The 23,260-nt window shown below is 39.8% G+C and overlaps 1 protein-coding gene and 1 long non-coding RNA gene across 20 annotated transcripts in view; one reads left to right on the top strand and one right to left on the bottom strand.

Annotated features, from left to right (window-relative positions):
* Positions 1–2,523: 2,523 nt before the first annotated feature.
* LOC120622780 (uncharacterized) lies at positions 2,524–3,083 on the bottom strand. The gene is made up of 2 exons (XR_005658558.1): positions 3,005–3,083; positions 2,524–2,856 (listed from the first exon to the last, which is right to left on the bottom strand). It is a non-coding gene; the product is annotated as an uncharacterized LOC120622780 (long non-coding RNA).
* Positions 3,084–3,146: 63 nt separating this feature from the next.
* WWOX (WW domain containing oxidoreductase) overlaps positions 3,147–23,260 on the top strand; it is a 932,057-nt gene continuing 911,943 nt past the window's right edge. For all 19 annotated transcript variants that reach the window (XM_039888496.1, XM_039888490.1, XM_039888504.1 and 16 more), the window contains exons 1-4: positions 3,147–3,393; positions 9,223–9,287; positions 10,157–10,214; positions 11,688–11,866. In XM_039888496.1, coding sequence (XP_039744430.1) covers positions 3,287–3,393; positions 9,223–9,287; positions 10,157–10,214; positions 11,688–11,866 — 409 coding nt within the window. In that variant the 5' untranslated portion in view covers positions 3,147–3,286. The remainder of the gene's footprint in view (positions 3,394–9,222; positions 9,288–10,156; positions 10,215–11,687; positions 11,867–23,260) is intronic.

The raw sequence follows: 23,260 nt of genomic DNA, 5'->3' as shown, positions 1-23,260 counted from the left end.
CCTATTCGATATTCTTCCTTATTGGTTACCTCACATGAGAAGTTTATCAGAACCAGGAAGCTTCCCAAACTCATTAGCATATTGAGTTTGACACCAAAACATGAGGCTTAAAGTCTCAAGGAATAGTGACTTAAAGTACGTTTTGCAGAATTGTTGAGGTATTTCTGTGTATGATGAAAAGGGAAATGACAATCATTATGGTAATGATAATGAACTACAGAAATGTGGCTCTAGGATTATTACACTAGACCTTGTGCCCACTGCATGAGTAACACCAAATTGCTTTAAGCAAAAAAACTCGTCAATCTTATATTCATAAATTGTCAGTTATAGCGGAAGTGATCAATTAAAAAACAAAAGACAGTTAAAGCGCAGAAATCCTTGTCAGGAATTGGGCTTTAGTCTTTAAAAATGTGGGCAGATAGGGCCATCTGGTGTGCAGCTGTATTATCACACATTGAAAAAGATGGTAACCTCACTAGTAATTATTGTGATTCAGTTGGCTTTACAAAAACAAACCATTCTTTAGCCTTTCTTAGGGTTACATGTTGAAGACCTTGGCTCATTCCCAAACTTAAGGTTCCTCAAACCTACAGTAATCTTACAAGTGAAACAGGGCTTGCCCTCTGAATGATCCTTGTAAGACCAAAGTTGAAGACATATGCAAACTAAAGTCCAAGGGCACAGAAACTATGAGTAAATAGAAGAAGCCAGTGAAAGAAAGCAGAAAAATGTAGCTCATGAGCCAGGAGAAGGGAACAAGAGACCATGAAACCTACAAGAGAAAAAATAACGGCCTATCCACGGGCTCCCTCAGGCCGTGATAGCATTCTAATTTAGCTCATGTGCACCTTGATCATAAACTTTTGAATGAGTCTGTTGCTTGCAGTCAAATAAGCATGACTAAAAGAATATCAGTTCAGGCCCTTGAATCTTCAAGCCTTTTGAGCTGCTCTTTGTTTGCTCGGGCCCGCTTCCACGTCTGGAAGTGTACTGTCGCTTCTAATACAACTATTCTTTTCTGCTGTATATATAAAAAAAGAATATTAGTTTGAGTGAACCCAAAGGACATAAATCTTAAAATCCAGCATTCCTTCTCAAGTCCCCAAGTCTCTGAATATCTTACTTCTTTAACCTTCTGATAAAGGCTACAGATAAGGCCTAGGAAGAGAGGAATAAAATGAGGTCATTACAACCATTTGAGACCATTATTCGTGTCTGGGCCACCCAGCCAGACTTCTGTCAGTTCATGTCTCTCTCCTATGGATGGACTAGGAATTGGAGAGGCAGTTGCTCTCAAGCAATGCTAGAAAACTTGGCGATCAGAACCAGCAGTGTCTAAGGACCACCATGTAAATCTTAGGCCAAAAATGGGCTCTTCAATGCCTTAAATAAATCTCAGCGTTTGATTCACAAATTAGTAATTTCCTGACTGTCATTGTAGATCAGTGGTTCTCAACTGAGCACAACTGGCAATGTCTGGAGACATTTTTGATTGTATGGCTGTGGGAAGGGAGACACTTCTGCATCAGTAGATCTGTTAGGGACCAGAGATGCTGCTAAATAGCCTACAATGCACAAGACAGTCCCTTCATAATAAAGAATTTCCTGGCCCTAAATGTCAGTAGTGCTGAGGCTGAAAAACCCTGGAGTCCATGGCAAGGGAAGCATAGAGGGAATTATTAAAGAGGTAGAAAAAGCAGCGGGTTGGTCCAAAAGTTGAGAATTCTACCCATGGGACCACTACTTTGTTTGGGGAAGATACTGTACTATAATGCTACCTTTGTGCCAAGTCCCAGGCAACAGGTGCCAGTAGAGGCTCTGGTGAGGGCAACCCAAGCTGGAAATCTAAGCAGTCCGTCTTTGAGAAGCTGAGCAAAGGCAGAGATAATGATTGGAGAAACTGAGGCTAATCAGTTTGACTCCATTCACCCTCTCCCCAACATCAGGAGACTTTGTGACCTAATTTCCTATTCAAATCTATCAAAGGAATAAATTAGTTTAAGTGACAGGGACACAGGATTAAATTGGTGTGAGCAGAAGAGCAGCAAATTAATGGTAGTTTATTTAAATGCACATAGATTTAGAAAGAGTGATGCGTCAATGGGTCTTAAATGGGATAGTGGGCCTGTTAAAATTAAAACATGCTTTTCTTAAGTTAACTTTTGGTTTTTCAAAGAAAAGTGAGTCTTTTCCCTAAAGAGAATGCAGAGCAGGAATCCCAAAGAATATCACTTTCAGTACTTGAAGAAGACAAAAAGCAACACAGTTGTTTTTTGGTCACAGGACATTATAGGATATTTGTAGGTGCTCCGAGTGGACTTAAGAGCATCTACTTTGTAAATATGGAATTTGTTTCAAGCTAGGTTGATTTATAGAGGATCAAACCTAAGGAATAACATTCATTCGTTTATTCATTTCATTCAATAAACTTGTAGGTCTAGGCATTTTACTAAGTGCTAATAGAACAAGGAATAAGATGTGGTACTCTGTCAGTTTAGTCAGGTGTATGCAGATAAATAATTGTTAAATGTTAGCCCTTTATAATCAAAAGAACCATTCTGCGGCTAGAAGAGACTTCTTGCAAGACTGGGTAACCCGGTGAGGGAGTTTGCATTTTTAACCTTCTCTAAATTTTACAATGCTGTGTTTACACACAAAATAAAGTTTGTGAATCGGCCTGCGTGATGGAAAGCCCTGGAAGGTTTCTGAACAGTAACGTTCACTTTTCATAATGCCCTAAGACAAGGAGAGGCTAAAACTCAGAAAACCAGCATCGCCATCCTTCCTTTTTGCGCCAGTCTACTCCGGGTGGGCCTGGACTGCATTTCCCAGGATGCACACTTGCAAGAGCTCCTGCAGGATTGGTCAGAATAATGCAGACGTGATTTACGGGTCGCCCAGCAACGGGCGGAGTCCGGGACCCTGACTGGATGCCCACACCTCTTCCCTATGGCCGGGAGGAGAAAGCTCAGCTCCATTTTCACAACAACGGAGCACTCACCAGATTTTACTTCTACCCGAGCGGCCGTGCCATCTTCTTGGCGTTTTCACCGTCATTCTTCTCAGGCCCCGCCCCTTTTACGCTGGCAGCTGCGTAAACTCCGGAAACTGGATTACAGCTATTGAGTCGACTGAGCGGCTCTGGGCGGTGCAGTGCGCAGGCGCGAGCGTTTGGGTTCCCGACGCGCGCGGCGCGCAGTTGAAGAGGGAGTGAGTTCCTGGGCGCCGAGACGCGGCAGCGGGCGACCGCGCAAGTGGGTGACTGAGCGCCTCCTCTGCCGCCATGGCAGCCCTGCGCTACGCGGGCCTCGATGACACGGACAGCGAGGACGAGTTGCCTCTGGGTTGGGAGCAGAGAACCACCAAGGACGGCTGGGTTTACTATGCCAAGTAAGGGGGCCGCAGGGGGGTCGCTGTGCCTGGGACACACCTGGAGTAGGACGCAACTGGAAGCTGACAGTCTGACGTGCCCGGAGCACTGCGCTGCTCTCGAGCGCACCTGCGCGGGGAGGGGCACGGGGCGGCGCTCCGGCTTGGAGAGGGTGGGCGAAGTGGCAGTGATGTGAAGAGCTTCGGGTGGAAGACATCCAGGGTCCTGAGGCGGGACCAGACCCCGGCTATGGGCCTTGAGTCAGGCCAGGGTCACCTGGCAGCACTCAGGAGCGCCCTCTGCTGCTGAGGAGGCAGCGCTACTTGGTTCAATAATGGCAAAGGGGCCTTCTCCCCTTCTTCCTCAAAAACCAGAAAAAAAAAAATGCAGATGCCCAGCTCCCTCCTCACGAGTATGGAGTGGGGATCTAGAAGTATGTATTTTTAACCAGTGTCTTAATATAGTTATGTATATTTGTATGCTTATATGCGTATACATATCTATAGCTCATCTAGCTTCATTATGGTTTCCCGGAAAAGTTTTGGAAACTCTCGCAGACCCTTTCTCCTGTCACTTACTGTGTGACCTTGGGCCGTTGAAAGGACTCTCAGTCACAGTTTTCTCATCTGTAAAATGGATTGACATGAGAGTCTTAGTTCAGGCAGCGTACATAAAACACTTAGCACAGGTTCAGTAAGTACTCTATGCTCAATAACAGCGTTTCAGCTGTCTCTTCAGCTTTCACAGCACCTCCTTAGGCCTGATATTAGAATAACATGGGGACTGTTTTAAATACAGATTTTAGGTCTCCACAGAGCTTTCGAGGTGAGGCAGGTTATTAACTTTGAGAAACACAGATGTAAATGTGTGATTCTCAATATCTGGAAAACTTAAAAAATATCTTTGGTTCTACCTCCAGAGATTCTCATTTAATTGGTTTGCCCTCCCCTCCCCCATTAGTATGTTGTAAAATCTTCCCAGATTATGAACCATTGCTGTCTTTGGTGGCTTGGTACAAAGAGAAAACAGCAAAATAAGAAAGAGCTTGCTGAGTTCATTCATGCAAGACATATTGGGATCTTATGTGCCAGGCTCTTTCCTGGGTGATGGTTATACCGAGATAAATAAGATCGAGTTATCACCCTTAATGAGTGCCCAGTCTTATAGGGCAGAGTGACATGCAGTGAGGTAGTCCCAGTGCAGTGTGTGTAGTGAGCAGCAGTCTATTTAGAAGAAGGAATGTATGGCTAGGTGGGCACCTCAGGTAAGATAAACTGATCAGGTTGGCACCTAAGCTGTGCTGTAGGGTACAAGTAGAAGTAGGCAGGTCAGGGGGGCCGGAAGGCAACCCAGGTAGAGGAAACAAAATTAGAACCCCCGACATAGTATATGTGGTGGAACAGGAATGTGAAGATTGAGTCAGGGGAGGAAGGACCCAGATTATGAGGGCCCTTTCATGTGCCGTGGAGAAGCTAGAGCTCTGTCATCAGGACCGATGGTCCAGTGAAGGATTAGAGCCAGATAGTGACCTTGGGTTTGTGTCTTTAGAAAGATAATTTCTGCACTGGAGAATTGAAAGGTCACTATTCTAGCAGCAGGAAGCCATTAGGCTGTTGCAGGGCTCCAGGCAGCTCCTGAATGGGCACTTGCTGTTCCCTCCACGTGAAGAGTTTTTTCATCCCTTAGAGCTGGGCTTAAATGCACTTCCCAAGAGACCTCTCGTATCCCACCCATGCACCCTCCTTCCAGCACCTAGTTATCTGCCTTGTGGAACTTAGCCTTATCTGTAGTTACTTAGCAATACTCTTCCCTGATTGCTCTCTGTCTTCCTCCCTAGGCTATAAACTTTATGAGGCTGGGGCCTTTTCTCGTTTACCTCTGCATCCCCATGCTTAGCACCATAAAATAAATCCATATGGAATGAGTAAATTAATTCATCTAGTCAAAGTTTACTGTGGGCTTCTGTGGGCAGGTGGCATAGCAGCCCCTGACAATGCAAAGAGGCACACAACCTGCTTCTTGCACGCCCCTCCTCCTCCTGCTCTATGTGGGGCCTGTCCTTGTTCTGGCCACTTACCCCATAGACTCTCTGGCTTCCCTTCAGGTTTGCCTGGAGCCTTCTGTTAGGTCTGGAGGCTACCTTGCACGTATTCACTCTGCCTTTTCCCTGTGTCTTGCCCTATGTTGGCTGGCCTTTCCCACCTGCTTCCTTCCTACATGGCGTCCAGTGTCTAGCCTTTTTCTTTCGTGAAATAAGGTCTGTATACACTAGCCAGCTCCTCTGAGAGCTTCTTAGGAGCCCATACCCAGGGGATGCAGTGGCACATATGTGTTCTCCTAAAAGCCACCCCCCATCCCCCCTGCTCCCCAGCCTCTACTATTGTTTTAGGTCTCAGACTGGCCTGTCTGGCCACGTTGTTTACACTGACTGTGGTGACAAGGCCTGTATGGCTCCCAGCTGCAGAGTACCTCTTTCCAGACCCTCTTTCCAGTTTTGCCAGCCGTCTAATCTTTGACTCTCAGGGCTGAAAGATGCATCTGACAAACCTTAACCTTAAGGTCCCAGCAGTCCCCTTGATTTCTCCTGACCTACAAGCATCATGGCCTGTCTTTTCCCTCCTAACTCTGGAAAGGTCACTTGTCCTTCTCTTTGGGTTTGGGAACCTTTGCTCATGGGCTATCAGAAGACTGCCCTTTGAGTAGTTCCTGTATCCAAAAGGTCTTCCTCCCACTGCAGCAGGGCCAAGCCTGAGGGCAGAGGCTGTAGCCCTGGTGAGACCTCGGGGGTCTTGTGGTTTCTTACAGCCCCCTCTTGTTATGCAAGTTCTGTTGTTCCCCTGTGATTTCCCACATGCCCCATGGTGCACTTATAGGCCCTAAAGCACACACATCATATGGCTCCAGGGCCACCAGGCTGGGCTTCTGGGGAGGGGATTTTCTGCCACCGAGGGCAGACCTGTTACCAGAGAGAGCTGGTGGGCCTTCCTCACCTCTCTGGCACAGTCCAGAGCAGCTCCTCTGCCTAAATCAGGAGATAGAGACAGAAGGTTAAGGTCTCAGTGCAGGGGACTGTCATTACAGTCACCTGGGCCTCCTGGGTCTGCCACCCCTATAACCCTTTTCTTCTGAAGCCCAGACCTCTAGGCAGCTTTGCCCTGTGGGGAGGTGGTTCCCGCGTCCACAGGGCTGGTTGTCTTCATGGGCAGCTCGGGGTCTCCCAGTTAACTTAAACTATGCTTTAAAAAAACCTTAAAGAGCATACTTGAAAGTGATATCCATGTAATGTGGTATGAATTTAATTTTAATCCCTTTAGCTTAAATTAAGATCATTGTTAATTATCTTTAAATGACAAAAAGCTTATTAGAAGAAAAGAAAATATAAGAGGGCTTCTGTAGAAGGGGAAATAAGATAACTTTGGGGACATGTGTTCATTAAAAAGTCGTTTTAGATTACAATTAAAAAGAACACCTTTTAATTAATTTTTCTATGTAAGTATTAATTTAAAATAATACTACTTTGTGAAAGGCGTGGTTCTTAGTTCTTCACGCATTAACTCAGTTTTCTTTAACCTCAAGAAGTAGGTGCTGTTATTGTCCCCATTTTACTCATGGGGAAACTGAGGCACAAGGAGGTTAAACACCTCCAAGGGCACGTGGCTGGTGAGTGGAAGAGCCAGAAAACATGGGCACGGGGCTCTGGAATCCTTGCTACCGAATTACAGCTCTCTTCACCTCAATTAGGCCCCAAGGTCCTTTCACAGGATCACTGTGCCCTACAGGAGAAGGCTGGCAATGTCTGGAGCCACTTTCCTTTGACACAACTACAGGGAGTGGCATATTGGCATCTAGTGTGTGGGGACTGGGAAAACTGCTGATCATCTGACAATGCGCAGGACAGCCATCACAGCAAAGAACCATCCTGCTCTATGTGGCAGGAGTGTAAGAAACCCTGGCTTAGGCATTTGCTGTCAAAGTGAAAAACATGGCATAACAGTGTTTATTATTATTTTTTTAATGTTTTTCAGGATAGGAAAAAAAATGTTCTCAGTGAATTTTCCAGCTCCTTTGGAAAGCACTTATTCATTCATTCCATGTGTTTACATTTGAGTGCCTACTATAAGCTAAGTGCAGGGCTGGGTATCTGAGGGATCATCTGGGTGCAGGCTTAGGATGTCCTTTCCTTACCTGCTGTAGAGTGGCAGCATTCCACTCCTGGGGGGTCACTTGATTGATTCTTGAGGGCAGGCTTTTTAGAGCTGGGTTCCAAGCTCATTTGATGCGTGCCTGTGAGATGCAAACTACTTATAACGTTAGGCAAAGGAAGATGTGATCCCATCTGTAAATTTACCTGAAGCACAAGGCAAGGCAAAGCAGAGAGCAAGAAAGTTTATGTTGTTGCCAGTGTTTGGTTTATCTGATTGCTCTTCCCTTCAGATTGCAAGAAGCAGGAGTCGTCAGTGAGGGGCAGGTTGTTGTTACTGGGAGTACTTCTCTGTGCAAGTAGGATTTGATAGTGTTCAGTATACAAGTTGGATTTGGTCCTTGCTACTGATACCCTATGCTTATACAATAATTAATCATTTACCAGTCACTGTCACAGGTATGGTGTCTCTTGTCCTCCCAACAACTCCTTGAGGTGAGTGTGTGGCCAGGGAGATTGGCTGACTGAATACAGGCAGTGTGGGAGCTCAGATCTTCTGCCTCCTGAGTCCAGTGTCTACTCTGTCCCTGCACCACCACTAAGAGTTTACAAAATTAGACTAGAAGCCAGCAGTTCCTGAAAAGGCCTTGCTTGTGACTCATAAAATTTCACAGCAAATTCATACTCTGTTTATTTATTCTCTTTAAAATAATTTATAGGGAAGGAATATTCAAACTTTACCATCTAGATATCAGTGATGAAGTATTATTTTCTATTTTGGCATGGGTATGTGAACTTTTAGGAAATTCATCCTCTTTGAATGCCTCTTGCAATATCCAGCTTTTCCCTGATTAAGTAATTTTATGTTTCCCTTGATACTTTATCACTGTTGACAGATGTCTCTTATCTTTTATTGGCTCACAATTTTAATTATAATTTTGTGTGCTCTGAGATGAAATGCTAACTTTGACACAGAAAACAGCTTAGTTTGTATATTTGATCAAAATAATAGCTAGTACTTTTGAGGGCTTCTTGTATGCCAGGTACTGTGGTCAATCCTTTGTATAGAGTATTCTCGTAAGGCCCCCTGAGATCAGTATGAGGATTATTTCCAATTTGCGGATGAGGAAATGGAGGCCGCGAGGCTGAGTAACTTGACCAAAGGCACATAGCTAGGTGACTATAGGGGTGTCGTCTTGCATTCTTAATCACCTCACAAGATCAGTTGGGAATCAGTAGTTAAAAAAACACTTTGAAGTTATATATCTGTGGAAAGAAGAAACATTGAAAAAGATTAGTAATATATCTCAATGATTTATAAATATCAGCATTATGAATTAGACTGAAGTTTGTCAGTCTGAGAATAAAATGATAGATTTTATTCCAGGATAGTTGAGTGATTCAGCGAGTTTCCTAAAGTTTACCCAGGACCGAGGTTTCAGTCTTCTTTCTGCTCCCCCGTCCTGTTCCTCCTTCACAGCCAGCTTGTGAAGGCAGGCTCTCAGGAAACTTCCACAGACTGCTGCTGCTCCTGCCTTGGAGAATATGACCTGATGCAAACAGTAGCAAATATGTTCTGCTTCTTTCTGAATGTCTGACTTTACTACTCTTGAGAAAGAATATTATTTGGGAGAGAAAAACATTTAATGGATTAATTTTTAGAAGTATAACTTTTACTTATTGTTTTGTGGATTTTTTTTTTTAATAGTCATACTGAGGAGAAGACTCAATGGGAACATCCGAAAACTGGAAAAAGAAAACGAATAGCAGGAGGTTTGTATTTTGTTGTCATAAAACAAAGAACCTGTATTTAAAGCATTGATTAGATAGGAATAATCTCGTAGGCGTGGAGGTGACAGGTCACTGTCATTCTGGAAAGGCTCTTTAGTAGGGAATCGTCAAGGGACTGGCGGAGCTTATGGGATTTTGTAGAAGGAGGTGATGCAATCTTGGGGTGGAGTGGTGAGGATGTTTTTGGTCTTTAAAAAGTATTAAACTAAGAGGGGGCTTTGACTCAGAGTTTTTCAGATTTTCCTGTAATTGCACTCTTCTTAAACTTGTTATTGGTTGCTATCATGGAATTAAATATACCAGTGTTTGATGGAATTCCATCAAGATTGCCATGATTTATGGGTACTTTTGAGCAAGTGTGACCTACAGAATAGAAGTTTATATAAGAAGGTCCCTGTCCTTGATGGTTAGGGGGAGAGAGAATATGTACCCTGGAAGAAAAATGAAACTTCTATAATACTGTATAAGTAGCATCACAAGTCAGTATACAAATGGTGTTGGTAAAGATACATTCTGTGAATTCTTTCAAGAGAGAATTTATGTTGATTAGAACAACCAGTAAGGTTTTCATCAAAAGCAGGAGCTGAGTGGAATATTTAAGAATGATCAAGAATAAAAGAGTTTTATTTTTGAGCAAGAGGCAAGAATGTGGAATCTAGTTGGGATAATGAGTCTTCTGAAACAGCCACATGACTTAAATGTGGCAAAGTGACGGCTGTTGGTCTGGTAGGATAGGCTTAGGGGGCAGGGGCTAGAAGGGCATGGCACCTCTCTTTCTGACCAGGGAGACTAGGCTTCAGTTCACCCCACTGCTGCCGTGTGTAGACTTGTCAGTCTTTCCTGTGTTTCAGATTTGCCTTATGGATGGGAACAAGAAACTGATGAGAATGGACAAGTATATTTTGTTGAGTAAGTGTCTACATAGAAACTATTCTCAGCCATTTTGCTCTTTAACATGTTTTACTATAAAAGTAATATTCGTTGGAGAAAAATATGACAGTATATAACTGTAATCTTATCAGCAGGAATAACTATTTTTAACAGTTTTTGCATTTATTCTTCCAGTCTATTTTCTACATACACACTTTTCTTAAAAAACTGGGAATGTACTGTGTAAACTGTTTAGTAGCCTTTTTTTTTCCACATGATGTCTTCATGAGCATTTTCTCATGTCCTTATATATTTTTCAAGAAAGTGATGTTTTAATGGCTACAGAGAATTATTATGTACAGATATACCATACTTTATCAAATTACCTATTGAGCATTGATGTTGTTAAATTCCTATTGTTGGGCATCTTTGTAAATGTTTTGAGCATCCTTGTCTCTAAAACTATGCTTAGAGTACATTCTGATAGCAACCATAGTAACCACCTGTGTAGTACATAGTGTGAGCCAGGCATGATTCTAGTCACCTTATACCTGTAGTGTTAGTTCATTCAATCCTCACAGTGCCCCATGGGAGGCAGGCTGGCCCTTGGCTGATTATCTTGCCTTCCTGAGCCTGTTAGAGTGGTGTGCTGGCAAATGGTTAACAACAGCTCTCTAGGGAAAAAAGCCCAGATTTGTTTCCACGCTGTAAATACTTTCACCACAGCCTGTTCCGGGCTCCCAAGGCGAAGTCATTGAGGAGCTGGGCTCTTGCAGCCCAGTGTGAACTGGCTCCAGCACAGCATTGCCCTGTCATCTCTGTATGACATGAGTCAAAATACTTATCTGGCAGCTGTGGTTATGATTAAAATGAAGTGAGATTATTCTTGGGTCTTAGTATCTATAGGATGAGAAGTATAGATTTAAAACTATATATAATTTTATACACACATATACACATTACACATGAAATCTCATCTCTATTTCTGGAGAGTTCTTAATAATTTTTAAGATATTTTGAGGTCTTTATCTCAAATCTCAAGAATACATTTAAAATGTAAACAATAAATTCTGTTACATAGGGAGTAACCTATGAATCCATATGTACCAGTATATTTTAATATTGTTTCTACAAGATTTAGATGAACTCTAAATCAAAACTAGAGTACTTGTAGGAGGTATGAGTAGTCTTAAAATGAAAATCATTAGAATTTTAGCAGTTGTCCACTTTCATATTTACTGTTAAGACTATCATTTTGAATTTTCTGCTTCTCTACCAATCTTCTTAGGCCCTTGCACAGGACCAAGAGGTTTAATTGAAATCTACTGAATGTAATCTTTCTTGAGGCCAGAAGATAGACTAAATGGACTTCATTTCTTTCTGGGGTTAAGAATACACCTTTTTAGTACATGAAAAATGGGGTTTGCCTAGCCTAAACTATGACATTATCTCATGTTTATAAATGTTTATGTTCACTAATGTCAGTTTACTGCTTTCTCCTTTTCTTTGTAGCCACATAAATAAAAGAACCACCTATTTGGACCCAAGACTGGCATTTACTGTGGATGATAATCCTACAAAGCCAACCACCAGACAGAGATACGATGGCAGCACCACAGCCATGGAAATTCTCCAGGGCCGGGATTTCACTGGCAAAGTGGTTGTGGTTACTGGAGCTAATTCAGGAATAGGTAGGCCATTAACTTAAAATTTTTATTATTTTTTGCGACTGCTATAATGAAATCTGGTATAGTGATTCTCTAATTTAAAAATGTATTTATAACCTGTTCAGCTATCATTTAGTTAAAATCCTGCTCTCTTAAAATCCCAGTGTTATCATGGAAGGCTATGGAGGGACTGACCTTGAATTCTCTGAAAGCATAACACTCAGCAAAAAATCGTGGCTGTTTTGGTTTTCGGGGATCAGAGACAACAGCTTCCGTCTAAGAGTTTCTGACCTGGTCTGTGTACGGACATATTCCAGTTACCTAGGTTGTTCCAACTGAAATTGGTAATGGAATATTGGGGAACAACAGTGTATCATGATTTTGGAACAACGGATACTACAGGTTTTAGTTGGTCACTGAGAATATCATTTTCCTTTGGGTACAGGATCTTATTTCTTTATAAAGTTGGAAATTTACTCTTTGCTTTAATTTCTAAATTAATATTCTTAATTGCTAGTGTTTAACCATAGTGATTATCTTGAGGTAGATGGCTTGAGGGATTGTTCTTTCCTCAGCATCATGGGATGTTAAAGAAATAGTGGGAAAGCAGATGCTTATGCAATAACTCTGTGTACAATTTTATTCTTTTTTTGTTTTGGTCCATTTACATCAATATCTGAATCTGTAAGAACCAACTGCTTTGAGTAAGTATATGCTTCTTCAGATTCATTTATGGAGACACAACATGGAATTGTATTTGGCTGTCTTCTGGCAAGTTCTCTCTGTCCTTTCGACTGCTCCCAGCTCCTCAGCGCTCTTCCCTTGGTGGCCTTCTCTTTCATAAGCTTTGCCTCCTTACTCTTTTGTGCATGACTAGTCCTCTTTTCTTTCTCTTTCTTCATTTTTGGTGACCCCTTCTTGAACCTCCAGAAACATTCCCTAGCATCATCAGCTCAAGCACACACATTCTAAGAGGATTAATTATTATATAAGGTATAACATCTTATATGCTGCAGCTCCACAGCAGAACTTTTAACTGTACTTGTCTGTGAAGGCAAAGAAGCAAGTGGAATTTTTTAAAAAAATCGAAAGGGGTTTATTTAAAATCAGTTCTCAGACCTCATCCTGGGCTCAGAATATGTGCAGCCCACTTCCAATTTTCTGAACTTCTGTTTTGGGGTAAATTCTGTATAATCGTCATTGATAATCAAAACTGATCACACTGATGTTAAAAATAATGGCTAGATCTCAGTCATCCAGGAAACAATATGTTGTATTGATTGCATTGACTACTGTTATGTGAGGGTGTTGATCAATACAGTGTAGAAAAACTAAGAAAAAATAAGGACTTAGGTAAAATATCTCTTTTTATTTAACTCTCAGTTAACCAGAAAATTAACTAAAAGATCTCATTCCCTTAATCTTCTGGCTAGACTGGTTTTTCTTAGTAAGATATGTGACTGCCAATGATTTTCTGCATAAGTGTTTATTCTTTGCTCTGTCTGACATCAGATAACAGACCTTTAGATATGGCTAATGCACTATTGAGGATTTGCAACATCAGGCTTATGACATTGTAATCTAGTACTAATAGAGAGTTGCAGAATATACAAGGAGCTGTGTTGAGTGAGATGTTTAATCGTGATTAGGAAGGAGGAGGGGATTCTGAAGCATGGAGGATAAATGCATTGTTGATCAGAATGGACCTGGAACCTCTTTGAGGAAAGCCTCTTCACAGCTCCTACTTCCCCTTGAAGACTTTTCTTTCTTGATGTCCATAATCCATTTTGTGGACATTGCAAGTAGGTGTCTGTGGTCCAGTCAGATATGGTGGCAAATCATAAAGCTCAGGATGAAAGGGATGTTGGGGAAGGTCTTAGGGAGACCAGCTCTTTCTATTCAAACACCCCCTGCTATCTCCCCAGCTCGAACCTTCCCTCAGAAATTGCCTTTAGCACTGTCACGTCACCCCATTTTCCCTCTCCACTCTTCAGAAGCATAAATCTAGGTGAGTGCTGAAGATTTTTATTCTTAATTTTTGAAATAATATCGTATTGAACATTCCAGGCAGTCAAATCCTTGCAAATAACTTTCGCTCTGCAGCAGTGGTATCAGGCTTAAAGAAAAGAGCCTGAAGATAGGCACATGGCTTTTTGTCATAACTAAGTTAGCTTTTATATCCTGCATGGCTGCCTTAGAAAGGGTCCTTGCCCAAGTAGGCTGTGGCTTCTAGATAAAGTCCTCTCTTCTACTGCACTATGAAATATGCCAGTTTATAAATTGCTATCACCACTCTATTTCTTTCCATTTCAAATGAAATGGCTGAGTGCAGAGTGAATCAGGCATCTTCAGTTCCAAGACTTCTGGGCATTCAAAAGCCATCTTCTATCAAAGCTTTAATGGTGTTGGTGTTCACTTTCCTTTTGCCACTCAGGGAAGCCCGTTTTCTATGTATTAGCTGTTCATTCTTTAGCCTTATGAATTTCTGTTCTCTTTGAGGCAGAGTGGGCTGAAACAAAACATACCAGTATTTGAGAGTGACGACTCCATGACTGAAAACATAGCTAATCTAATTTTCTTTACAGAGGATGTACAAATCTGGTATTTCCAGTGATTCATTTTTAAATTCTCCACAAGGCACTGCTTTGTTGAAATTGTTATTGGTGATGCTCTTGTGGAAGGGGATGGTCAGGTGGTGAGAGAGGACACCTTTCCTTGATGACCTTTGGGTTATATTAGGACATTGCCTCTCAGCAGATTTTTATCTTGTTGTCTTCCTCTCCTGGTGATAAGTGATATAGATGCTATATTTTGAATTTTTGTTATTTGATTTACTAAGACAGTTTGGAAGGACTCGTGATTAATTCAACTCAAAAAGATCAGGATAATTTTGGTAGAAGGAGGACTCTGAGGAAATGTCAGAATAAAGCATTATGAGTTCATGAGATATTTTATACTTAAAAGATTATAGCCAGATAATCATTGTTGACTGGATTCAGCTGTCTGGATTGGTGGCTGGCAAACTGCAGCCCATGGGCTAAATCTGACCCGCTGCCCGATTTTGTAAGTAAAGTTTCATTAGAACACGGCCATGCCCATTTAGTTCTATTTTGTCTGTGGCTGTTTCTGTGTTACTAGCAGAATTGAGTAATTACAGCAGAGACCATATGGCCTGCAAAGCCTAAAATATTTCCTATCTGGCTCTTTACAGAAAAAGTTTGCCAGTCCCTGCATTAGATGATCCAGTCCCTTTCAAAGTAGGATCACCCAACATTCTCTAAATTGGACACAATTACATAAAATTTAGATAATTGGATGTCCCCGGCCACAGGAATATTATCTCAACACATCATGTATAACTATTGGGGATGTCCTACCAATATTCTGCACCCCTTGCCTCACCTCTGTTCCTCCCATTTTTAGGGAGCTGCAAGCATTAAGATGTTGCCTCCTCAGAAACTAACACTCTTCTCTCCTTGACCTTTGTTTAGCCAGCGTTCTGAATCCGAAGACCTTTGTAGATTGAAAGCTGTAGCTTGTGGACCTCTCTGTGGAGATCAGCATCTCAGTATCCAGGGGGAAGTCATCTCTTCACCCAAAGCTTCTACTAGCAGACCAAGAGGCCTGGAACCCCACAGTCCCGACTGCTAACCAGTAGAGGCAAGGGAGGAATTCATTTCTGTTGGTGGCCAACATAGCACTGAGGAAGAGGCAGGTGTTTCACGACTGTCTGGAATTCGGGGCTTATTGGCCCTGATTTGGTAAAAATGAATGGAAATGGCTTCAACATGGTGATCATTAAATACAGATCTTATTATGAAGTCTCAGGAGAGGGAATTGTTTAGGCTGGGGAATTTCCCATTATGGAAGATCCCATGGCTTCTTTTCTAGATTCAGCCTGTCAGAGAAGCTGGTTTGGCTCTGCAAATAAATAGTTCAATATAAAGTGCTGCCTTCTTGAATCTGAGGGCTGACATGTGCTCATCAAAGGCAGGATCTTTCTAATGGGTTAATTGAATGCCTAAATGGGGAGCAGCACCTACCGTCTTTAGTTTCTTGTTAGTGGGACTTTTGTTGGAACTCACGCAGATCACTTCAGTGAGCAGACCGATTTATTGTCATCATACTTAAGGAGTGAAATCCAGGTTTTTTCAAACTTTCATTTAAAAACTATTAACAATTATGAGCAAATTAGATACTTTCAGTCTGATAAAGCTTGCTTCTTTCAATCTTAAAACAGTAGTGGATAAAATTTAATTTTTTAATCCCTTTCAGAGTTTAGTCAGGATGAAAAGTTTCTTTCATCTTTTGAAACTTCATAAAGTTGGGCTGCATTAAATGTGACTTTAAATCTGGAATAGCCTGGGCTGGTTTTGGTTTTTGAGCCAGAGGATCCATTAACAAAAACAAAACTATTTTTTTTCTCCCTGAACACAAGCTAGCCACCTTGGTGTATACCAGAAAAATGCGTTTTAGGAATGACACTTCAATTTTCTATTAATATTCATGTTATATAATCACTTCCCTGAGGTTTATTACAGGGATTCTCATAATGTGTGTGTGTGTGTATGTGCATGTTTGTGTGTATATTTATATACACACATATTTAAATATCAAAATTTATATATTTTGAGATGTAAAAAGTACATGCTCAGGCTATCAAAGTCACCCCTAAATTTGTTCCCCTTGAAACAAATAAAGGTACCAGATTTTCATGCAGGAATCCCAAAATGTTATAGTATAATATTGAAATTGGTGGTTTTGGCTTAGGGAGCTCATTTTTTAAAGCTCAGGGTCTTGTTCCTAAATCATGTGTCCCAATTACAGTGTGAAGTATAGGTGCCATATTTTTATCCTACAAATCAACACCATGAAGAACTCATATCTGGTGTAAATTCTACAGTTCTACAGTAATACAAGAAAATTACTTTCCTTCATTTAGAAAAGTGTATTCATAAAATTTTAAAGCTGTATTTCACAATTATGAACTAGTTTCCTTCTTCACACCTAGTGTTACTGAATTTTGCCTTCTAGCCTAAACCATGCTATTGACTTTGTTTTCAGTTATTGTAAAAGATCCAATAAATCTGAGGCCATAAGCTAACTTACAGTTATTTTCACGGTAAAACTTATTTATATGAAATCATTACACTTGGGATCTTAAAATGCCTGATTACAATTTCCTTTCTAATTGTCAACAAGACTTAAACTAGTGGGTTCTTGGCATTTGTCTTTTTTTTAAGAACCCAATGCTCATTAAGTAGAAGAAAAAATTCTGAAATAATCTGACCTTTTGGGAATTTAAACCCATTTTAAATTAAAAACATTTGTGAACACTTATGCTAAAACATTCCTGTATATAAGTAAAATGATTTTGAAATTTTTTTGTTCTGAGAAACTATTGAGATTTTTGAAAATATTGGAAAAAGTCCTTATACGATATTACATAAAAATTGAGAATTAATACCTTATGAATTAAACAACCATTTTACATTTAATATTCTTAGACATTGAATATATACGATTAGAGTATTTGAGAAGTTATATACATTTCTAAAGGAAGAGACCAATGGAAATATTCTAATGAACCTCATTTCATAATTTTCACATATGAAAACTTAAAAAAAATTAATAAATTATACATATAGAATGATGTATAAGTAATATGTGTATATATACACCTGATCTCAACTGAAACTTTTTGGTCTCATGAGCTCAGTTGAATTTCATATTTGTATGTAGGTCTGCATTTTAATTTATTTGTTATCATTCCAGCATAACAGATGAGGGTTATATAAGCTATTGTTCAATGACAAAATGGTCCAAAATCATAACTTGAAGAGAATATTTAAAAATATGATTTCTACCCTAAATTGAAATTACAGGTATTTAATAAGGTTTGAAAATTTGGAAATTATTTTATTTAATACCCAGTTTCAATAATTTGGTCTCTTGCTTTGACGTAATACAGTGACATAGTGATCGTTAATGAAAGAAAGGGTTCTACATATTTTCTGTAAATTAACCTAAAAATAGAAATCTTTATCTATTTATATTTTTTCTCCACTAGAGGGCTCTGTTGCCCTTTGATAGAGTTACACAAAAGCAGAAGCATCTCTAGTGTTCCTCTCAGCTGGTCTTGCTTTCATTTTTGTTAAATAATGCCTTTTACTTTTCTAGTACTTCTTTGTGAAAGAGTTCAAATTGAAGACTGTTTCTAGTGTCATATTTGTTTCTTTTTCTCTCCCCGTCTTTTTTTTTTTTTTTGTATGAAATGCCAAGAATGAAGTGATCCATTTAATAAAAAGGTCCATTGTATTCAGGGAGCAGCCCGTTCTGCCAAATTACACAAGGGCATGTGTTTTCATGACATTATTGGTTTTGAGCATGCTGGCCTATCAATAATGATTTTATTTCTAAGTGGAAATTGTAATATTTAAATATTAATGCCTCTGTTTAAGGTTCATTTAGAATGCCTTGGTGATCTTATACTTTCTTCTAAGAACATAGTTTCCCTGCCTCTGACATATCATTAATAAAAAACCTAATTACAATAAATTATATAATACCCAGTATTATATACCCAGTATTATATAATTTATTGTAATTAGGTTTTTTATTAATGATATGTTCTTATATTAGAAGAAAATGTGTCCTTTTGGGCTTAGCATATGTTTCTTAAATGAGGCCATATTGAACCAAATACTTAATATAAAGCAAATAGCCAGTACTCTGTACATACAAGATCTTAAGGAGGGTAATTTTTATTTTGGCTCTATAACTAAAATTTGAGACAATCCATTAATTGCATGCTTCAGTTCTCAAACAGAAATTTGGCCCAGAAAAGAAAATACTTTGGCTTTATAAAACTGCTTATTTTCAGATTTTAAATGGGGACAAACTGAATACAGTATACCGTATTACATACTTTCATTTATATTCTTTTTCTCAGCAGCTTACTTTTTCTCTTTTGAAAATGAAAGGGCCTGAAAGCATTGTGAATATACTTGTAACACTGCAAAACTGTTTCACCAGAGTAAAGATATTTTGGCCATTCCTTTGCTAATGCGTTCATTGTTTATCAAATAAAAATTGTTAAAACTAGATGGCTATTCTCGGAATTATTACAGATTTTATACTAAAAGGCATGCTGACAGTTGAAAGTCATTTAATATGACGTGGCTCATGTCCTTTCTTGCACTCTTTGTAGCATATACACAAACTGTTCATATGAGTCCTGAACCTTTTCCAGAATAACATTTGGGGGTCAATAGGAAGACCTTCTTGCAAAAAAAACTCTTCAATTTAGGCTCTGGTAGATTGATCAAAAGCAAATTCTGAAAGCTTGAGTTTCTTGCCTAAATGTATTATCTTCCTGAGGCCCTACTGACTGAGCTACCCAGGCTTAAATGTATTATCTTCCTTTGGCTTAATAACACTACACTTCATGAAGTGCTAGTCTTTACACAAGCCTAAAGACTTGTTTGACAGGATTTGAATCTGATTGTTTCTAATCTGTGAGTTATTTGTTTACCAGGCTGTACTGCTTTCTTTTCTGGATTCTTCTTAGAAGCCATATTCAGATTGTACAGTCTCTGAAAGCAAATTGAGGTTTCCTCACTAGTCTCTGAGAGGAGATCTAATGTTGTGTGCATGCTCAAGGGAAAGAGAGAGAAAAAGAGAAAGGAGGGAGGGGAGAGGGGGACTTTATGTGTATGAGATAGGGCAGAGGGAGGAAACTCATTCTAGTGTTTTAATATTTTTCCCTAGGTTGGGGGCTGGGTTGACTAGCAAAGTAGATAGAACTAGGCCATTTATATGAACAAATTATATCATGTAAATAGGAACAATTAGAATCAAAGAAGTTTCTTGTGTAGTTGTCTGGAAACTGATTTAAAACTAATGAAACATTTTTCATTTTCATCTCTACCTTTAAAATGTGCTTAATTATTCCAGATTGGTATTTATTGATCACCGTAAGATCGTCTTATATTGACGGCCCTTTAGAATTTATAAAGGTTCTGTACACAGTCTTATTTCTCACCACAACCTCAGTGCTCACAGCTATCTTGAAATAGTGTCAGAATGAAAGCACAGAAAGGTGAGGAAGCTTGCATAAGATCCCACCGCTCTTGAGCAGGGAGTTCCTGCAGCACTAGAGCGGAGAACTGCACGCGTGGGGCCCTCTCCATTCTACTTGTTGCCTTCTTGTTCCGAGGAATAGTACACAGTCCTGATCAAGCTCTTCCCAAGCAGCTCATCCAGTCTGTGTGAAATCAGAGAATTTAACACGTTTATGAAAGCCTGGTCTGTGCCAGGCTGTGTGTTGGTCGTGGTGTCTGTCGGGAAGACCTAGGCAGATATGATTTCAACTGCTGGGCAGTCATGGTTAGTTAGTACACTGGCACTTTCTCTACCCATTTCCCCTTTGGTGTTACCTACGGTGTTAGGTGTTGGGGAAGAATTACAGTGGAACAGGAGCCAGCATTTGTCAAATTCATGTTTATGCCAGGTGTTAGGCTGGGTTAGCATTACATGCCTTCTTATTGAAGTAATTTAAAATTATTCGTTATTGTTATAAAACATGATTTCCTTGTGGAAAACTTAGAAAATGCAGAGAAGTAAAAGTAAAAATAAATGCTGATAAGAAAAAAAAGTCACTCACCAGCCAGAAATAACATTTAGCATATATGAGTCTAAGTGTTTTTCCCTTCTTTTGTAATTTTTCTATTTGACTGTGGTTCATGAGCATCTCTCCCTGCTATTAAATATTCTACATCTTAAGTGGTCGCATAGTATTTTATACTATTCTGATCATTTTCCTACTGGAACATTTAGGTTGATTTCATCTTTTTGATAGCTATAGAATGGAGATGAACATTTTGTAATTAAATGATTTTACCCATTCATGACTATTCTATAGTTTTATTTTCTGGAAGTAGAATTGCTGAATCAAGGGATTTGTTCTTAAACTTAATATCCTGATTTGTTTTGTCAGACCACACCCCTGGAAGCTGTACCAATTGAATACCCGTTTGCCCTGCATCCTTGCCAACCTTCGCAGTTAAGATTTAAAAAAGTATCACTTTAATTTTTATGTCTCTATTAGTAAGATTGATCAGCTCTTCATATATTCGGCCATTTGTATTTACTCTTTTATGAATTGCCTTTTCATTTTACACGCGTACCTATTGGATATGTATTGATTGCTAATTGATTGCTTGATTCATGTAGTATAATTTAATTTTCAAAATGTTCCTTTCTCTTAGAAGTTAATTTATCTCAAAGTGTCTGTTTAAGTGCATATTTAATCTTATGATCAAGAGGATATTCATGGGAAAGAAATTGGCCTAACTCCCCAGTCTTCTTCACTAAAAATTTTCAAGCATATGTCTCATCTGTCACACCAGCTACACCTCAAATCATGGGTACTGCTGTTTAATACCTGCATTTAAGGAGGGAGCATCCCAGCAAACGCAGTGTTGGCCAGCTTATGATAGTGTTCGAGTCCCAGGATAACACAATAGGCAACATTTGGTTGTTTTGGTTCTGCAGACTTCCCCCAGATCTTCTATTAATGATAGTAACAACTCTTCAGAGCTTTTCTGTGCATTATCTCATTTCATGAGCCTGGCTCCTGCGTGGTGAAATTGTACCACTGCTGAAAATAGCTATGCTGACAGGGGAAGCTTGAAAGGTGGCGGGTTTCTATGTGGAGAGGCAGCAGGGTGCAGGAGAAGGAGTACTGACTTCAGGAAGCAGGCGTGACCTAGTTTCAAAACCTGGCCTAACCGTGTCCCATCTGAGTGACTGGGGGCAGGTTACTTTCCTCCTCTGAACTCTTGTTCCAGGTCTATGAAACGTGGACAGTTTTCCTACTTTGCAAAGATGGGAACTCCAGAGTGCCCAGGGAGTTGACTGCTCAACGTTGCAGGCACTTAATAAACAGTAGTCATTTCAGGAATGGGCGGGGAGGAGATCCAGTTACTGAAATGAGTTTGATATTTTCCTAGCTTTCTGGTTCTTGGATCCTTAAATGGCTGCCATAGTATCTGTGAGTTTGTCCTAAAATGACCTTTTATAAGTGACTGTTTTAGGCATTGACTTGTCTTTAGTATTAGTGGAAACATTTTAGATATTTTTTGTTGGAGATCAGATAGTAGCTTCATTCACAAAAAAGAATCAAAAAAAGGACAAGGTTGTTACAGTTAAGAAAGAAAAAGAATACATTAAACTTGGTGGAGAGGGGCAAGGAAGGAAAACCTTAAATGAATGCATCGAGATATTTTTATTATGAGAGTTTGGCATCAGCAAACGTTCTTGATTTTGTGATGGTTTATAAGGCTGCCTGGTATATTAAGTATAAATGTCCGACTTTGCTGTCCCATTTACTTGATTATACAGAAGAATGTGTCTTTGATGAATAGAATTTTATCAGCACTTGAAATGGTCAAGATGGAGTAGAAAATAATATTGAATGTCAACTGTAATTGAAAAATAAAAAAAAGAAAAAATGTATAATGACTTTTATTTGAGATTATTGGGACATGTTAGGCAAAGGACTGGCCTATGAGACAGGTTGTCATTAACTGACGTGACCCAAGGCAAGTCACTTAACTTGTTTTGAGCTTTTCCTCATTTGTGAAATCAAGAGAATAATATTTCCTGTCACTTACTATTTTGTAAGGCTCAACTAAACACAATGTGCAAATGCAGTAATGGAGAGAGTGCTGTATGATTGCTTGCAGTTGGGGAAAAATAACCTAACAGTTGTCAGAAAGAAGAATTCTACGGCAGGAGGCTTTAGATTTGGAAGAAGATGGAGGAGGGAGGAAGAGAGTCATTTAATTTCTTAATGGCCTGGGTAAAATAGGATCTCTACATTTTTTTTGCTAGGCTATGCTGAGAGGTTTCAGCTAGTACCTTCCCGAGGGTTCAGAAAAGTAACCAGACATCAAGTAACTTTGTTGTGCATTGGGCAGTGACTTGGTGGTGATGACTAGAAAAATTTAACAATGTTGTTCCATCCAGAGTTGACAGGCTATGACTCTATCCAGATACTGAGGAGCAGAAACTTTCGGAGGCAGAAACAGCCTCGGCTTGTAGTTGTTTTGGGATTTCATTGGTGCGAATGTTGGTTCTTGGACAGTACATTTTCTTTCTAGTTGCCTTAATTTTCCTCTGCTCAGGCCCTTACCTCTGCTTTCAATGCAGAGCTAATACAAGTGTAAACAGAAAGAGTAAACTGGGGACTGTTTGATTTTATGACATCAACAAAATTGCCAGCAACATCTTGATTCTGGAAACTGTTTTCCTGGTGATCACACGAAGCAAAAGAATGAAAATAATCAATCTCTTTCAAATGAAGAGAGTATGCTATGTCAGTCGCCAATGGCTGTAAGGATGAAATCTCAAAAC

Source organism: Pteropus medius, unplaced genomic scaffold, assembly GCF_902729225.1.
Source record: "Pteropus medius unplaced genomic scaffold, Ma_sr-lr_union100, whole genome shotgun sequence".
NCBI classification, from domain to species: Eukaryota; Metazoa; Chordata; class Mammalia; order Chiroptera; family Pteropodidae; genus Pteropus; species Pteropus medius.
The sequence above is the reverse complement of the archived record's forward strand: the minus strand, read 5'-3'. Positions and strand labels throughout refer to the sequence as shown.